Raw genomic sequence first — 4979 nt, forward strand, 5'->3', positions numbered from 1 at the left:
TCGGCGGGCCGGGGCGGGGCTTCAGGGGGCCTCTGCGCGGGGCTCGGCGACCACCTCTCCGCCTCTCGCTCTACCCAGAGGCTCTAAAGTCTCGGCCGCGCCCTCTGAGGCTCCCACTCCATCGAAACTTAGCTGTCGGAAGTCCCGGCCCTCGTTCCTCCCTCTGGTCTCGGGTCTTTCTCTCCGCAGCCCGTCCGATAAGGGCTTTCCCGCTTATCTGTTAATAGCTTCACGGGACACCCCTCCCTTCCCCGCCCCCCCGATAGCACCTTCTTGGGATGCCTCAGTCCTGAGGAGGAGCTTCTGAGGGACGGAGGGGAGACTTCCGCGGGCGCGCTGCGGGGCAGTTTGGGACCTCCTAAACACCCTGCCGCTGGCTGCCCTCTTTGCCTACGGGCTTGGTGGAGGGCTGCCCTCCAGATGGGAAATGAAATGATGGGGAGGGCGAGGTGCCATCCCTCAGAGGCTGCAGGGGAGGGGTGCGGAATGTTCCCAAGCTGTGCTGATTTTGCTCATCCAGGACCCGCACTTGGAGAAGGGAGGGAGTGGGATGTTGGATCCCGGAGGAAGTCCTGAAAGTCCCTGTCCGTTTTCCTGATACCTTCCTGGAGCCCCGTGCCTTTTTAATTTCATGGCCCACATGGCTTGCTTCTCTGTTCTGGTCGCCCATACAGACCATTCCTGTCCCCTCTTGGCTGCCGATCTGGGATGTTTTCCTTTCTGACCTTGCTTGCAGCTCTGCTGGAAGCCAAGCTCCACTCCTGAGCAACCCCTCCCCTTCTCTAAGAGGCTTCAGCTTGCACTCCCCAAATGTGCTCTGCTCTCTGTAAACCACTGGGCACTGGGGAGGGGCTCAGTGGGAGACAGCAGGGCTTCAGAAGCTATGCCAGAGTGGGCGGGGACAGAAGGACATCCACATGATGACCAGGCACATTTGTGCCAGGGGGATTAGGAAAAGCACGCCAGGCATCCAAACTTGCTTGTCCTTTTTTCTGCACGTGTGACCCAGACAAAGAGTTCCCAGGAGAGGGATGGAGGGTTTCTGAGGTGAGGATGGGTTTTCCTCAGACTGGGAGTCTCTGGGGAGATGGCCTCTACAGGGCCTTATGCATTGGACAAGATGGAGGCTGTGGGGGTACCCCAGCCTCTCTCGGTTGCCCTGACTTCCATAATGCCCTCTGGCTGTCCAGTACCCCCAGCAGTGCCAGGTCCCAGGCCCGCCCCGACTTCCTCCCCTCCCCTGCCCAAACTTACCATCCTGCAACCCCTCCTCTCAGGGCTTTGCCAAGAGACAGCCAGCTAATCTGATTCACTAATGTCTTACAGGAAATTCTATGAATTATTCAAGGCTCTGCACAGCTCTTGCCTCTTCTCTCACACCTTCTCTGATTGGCCAAGCTCTGACCTCTCCCTTTCTTGGACAGAATCCACAGCTGGTACCATCAGTTGGCACCCATGCGTATTCCTTAGATCATGAACTCTTCTGAGTCTGTGACTTGTCTTCCCAGTGAGGTTTTGAACTCCCTGAGGCAGAGACCTTATCTTTTGCTTCTCGTGTGCTTCCTTCAGTAGCTAGTAAAATGATTAATTCACTCAGTGTGTATTCCGAGTGTGCCACTCCGTGCCAGACAGGTGGTCCAGGTGCTGGGGATACAGGAGGAAGCAATACAGACACATCCCTGTCCTCATGAACCTTCCATCTCAGGTCAGGGAGGAATAGGACCCCAAATAAACTCTGTAGCAGGCCAAGTGGTGATGTGGAGAACAGTGAGGCGGGCAGGGGGATGAGAAGTGTGAGAGAGAGAGCAGTCCACAGTTTTCAAAAGGGCAGGGAGGGAGCCTGGCCACAGGAACGGGTCACCTGAGCTGAGATCTGAAGGAGATGAGAAGTGTGACAGAGAGAGCAGTCCACAGTTTTCAAAAGGGCAGGGAGGGAGCCTGGCCACAGGAACGGGTCATCTGAGCTGAGATCTGAAGGAGATGAGCGAGGGGTGGAGCTAGGAGGGTGTCTAGGGTAGAGAGTGCCAGGCAGAGGGAAGAGCTGAGATCAAGTCTCTTGGAAGGTTTGAGGAGCCTGGAGGAGGACGGTGGGCTGGAGCAGAGTGGGCCAGGGGCGGGGGTGGTGGGGTGGGGAGGAGATGAGGTGTGAGAGGTGAAGGGGTCTTGTGAGTTCTTGCCTTACCCTCTGAGATGGGTGGTTTTGGAGGTTCCCAGCAGAGCACTGCCCTCATTTGACTGACCTTTTCAAGGAATCCCTTTGCTGCTATGTGGAGGACAGGCTGTAGAGGTGAGAGGGGTGTTAGGAGACAGTGATACCAGGTGAGAGCCGCTGGGTGCCTGGACCAAGTGGTGTTGGCGTGATGAAAAGTCAGATTCTGTACATAATAAAAAAAATTTGTATTGAAGTACAATTGATTTACAGTGTTGTGTTAACTTCTGCTGTACAGCAAAGTGACTCATTTATACATATATATTATTTCCCATTGTGATTTCATCACATGATATTGAATGTAGTTCCCTGTGCTCTGCAGTAGGACCTTGTTTCTCTCCCTCCTCTGTATAATAGTTTGCATCTGCTCCTCCCAAACTCCAGTCTCTCCGTCCCTCCCTGACGTCCCCGCCCCCTGCAGCAACCCCAAGTCTCTATGTCTGTGTCTGTTCTCAATGTCTGTGAGTCTGTTTCTGTTGCATAGATAGGTTTATTTTTGTCATATTTTAGATTCAGATTCCGTACATATTTTAATGATAAAGCCCACAGCGTTTCCTCACAGGTTAGCTGTGAGAGGTGAGCGAGAGGACCAGGCAATTGGAAGGAGGGATTAGCTGGATGGAGAGAGGGCATCAAGAAGAGCAGGAGCTCCGCGTTGGGAACGTGCTGAATTTGCGATTCCTGTGGACATCCAAGTGGAGACGTGGGGTGGGTGGTTAGATTACGAATCTGGAGTCTGAGGGAAGAGGGACAGAGGAGGCGGAGGCGGAAGTTAGCAGTAAATTTACAAGCCGTGCTTTGAACCCGTGCGTGGCCAAGATGACCAAGGGCCTGAGTGCTGGTGGAGGAGAGAGGATGGAGCTGGAGGCTGGGAATGGGGAGGGGTCTGAGTGGGTCCTCACAGCAGGCCCTTCTCTCCCTTTCCTGAGGCTGCACCTGTTGCCTTCAAAGCCCAGCTCTGCTGCTTGCTGGCTGTGTGTCCTCGGCCGGATCATTTGCCCTCTCCGTATCTCCTGCAAAATGGAGGAACTCCTGCAAAAACAGGGGAGACTTAGAAAATTAAATAATATATGAAAACATTAGAAGCAAAATCCTGCTTGCTGTCATTATTGTTACTGTGGACTGTGTCGTGCTGGTGATTCCTAAGGGGAAACCCCAGGCTCCTGTCCTCAGGGAACTCATGGTCTAGACACCGCGAGGAGCCCCAGAGGAGACACGGCCGCGGGAGAGGCCAGGACCCGGCGCTGTGGGAACACAGGGCTAGGTGGGTAGGGGATGCGGCAGGCGGGAGGGCACTGGCCAAGGAAGGAGGGACTGAAGATAAAGGGATGAAAGAATGGCGGGGCTTGGAGGGGAGCGGGGGCGGCTGCTGGGACCACTCTGTGGAGGTGAGAGCTCCAGGGACCTTGGGATCAATCAGAGATTTTAGCACAGCTAGGGCAGGGAGGTTGTGAGGCTGGCTAGGGAGTGGGTGGAGGTCAGATCACAAAAGGCCTTGTTGGCCAGTCCAAGGAGGGGAGGACCAGAAGGAGGCTTTGGAATTAGCTCTGTGACTTGAGACAAATTAGTGTTCAAACCCAGTTTCCTCCTCTATAAAATAGTGTTCATGACTAGCCCCCTGCGGTGAGTTGGTAAGAATTCAGAGGCGGAGGTTGTGAAGTGCTGAGATAGAGCTGGCCTCTGAGATGGTGGGTCGTCATCGTCACCATCATAGTGTTAGAGGCTTGTGTGGCGTTGAAGAATGTTAAATGTGGGAATGGATGGATGGGTGGGTGGGTGTCCTCCAGAGACTCAGGATGAACCCCGGCCAGGATAGAGGGGAGGAATTTCGGGCCCAGGGTGACCACAGCGGAGGGTGTGGAATGGGCCTGTTGGAGGCTGGGAAGGTTTGTTGTCTTGTCTTTGAGACCCAGAGGCTGCCCCCTAGGCTGCTGTCTCATCAGCGTTTCTCCCGGGTTGCTTCAGTCTCTCTCTGCCTGTGCTTCTTACCCTGTTTGTCTTTCTGACTCTGTCTTTTCTGTCTCTCTGTGTCTCTCCGAGGCTCTGTCTCTCGGTCCCCCTTCTCTCTCCCTCCTCCATCAGGTCTGGGTGGGGTCTGAGGGCGTGACAGGAGTTACGTGGGCAGTGTGTGGCAGCCCAGGCTGGCCGCAGACCCCCAGGACGCAGCTCCAGCGGGTGAGGGCAGTGGCAGACTCCATATGTCTCTGTGCTTTTTGTGGGGGCTCCCCCACCCCCACCCAGGGGACCTCGCCTTTTAACAGTGGCGCCCGGAAAGGCGGTGACTTGATGGTATGGGATCGTCAGTGATGGAGGGAGAGGTTTCTTTCTTTTGTCTAAGTATAGTTGACATACAGTGATGTGTTAGCTACTGCTGTACAGCAAGGTGATTCAGTTTGACATGCATGCATTCTGTTTTACATTCTTTTCCATTCCAGAATGTAGTTCTCCGTGCTGCTCAGTAACAGCCTGTTGCTCACCCATTCCATGTATAAAAGTTTACATCTGCTAACCCAGCCTTCCATTCTGTCCCTCGTGCGGTCTCTTTGGAGGCCTTCCTGGTGCCCTGGGCCGCCTGGGCAGGCGGGCGTCTTCTTTGTGCTGACTCGCTGCCTCATCCCGCAGGTTGGTGGATGACCGCTGTGTGGTGGAGCCCGCGGCTGGTGACCTGGACAACCCCCCTAAGAAGTTCCGAGGTGAGTCCTCTGAGCCCCCGCCGAGTCCTGGGCGGGTGGGTCAGGCTGGGTGCCGAGAGCCTTCGTGTGGTCTGTGG

At 55.2% G+C, this 4979-nt stretch overlaps 1 protein-coding gene across 1 annotated transcript in view; it reads left to right on the forward strand.

The window, feature by feature from the left end:
- Positions 1 to 4979, forward strand: part of ITPR3 (inositol 1,4,5-trisphosphate receptor, type 3) — a 69438-nt gene that overhangs the window by 10192 nt on the left and 54267 nt on the right. The window contains 1 exon segment of the mRNA XM_010848717.1: positions 4832 to 4902. Coding sequence (XP_010847019.1) covers positions 4832 to 4902 — 71 coding nt within the window.

The sequence above is a fragment of the Bison bison genome, unplaced genomic scaffold, assembly GCF_000754665.1.
Source record: "Bison bison bison isolate TAMUID 2011002044 unplaced genomic scaffold, Bison_UMD1.0 scf7180017864270, whole genome shotgun sequence".
In the NCBI taxonomy this organism is placed as follows: domain Eukaryota; kingdom Metazoa; phylum Chordata; class Mammalia; order Artiodactyla; family Bovidae; genus Bison; species Bison bison.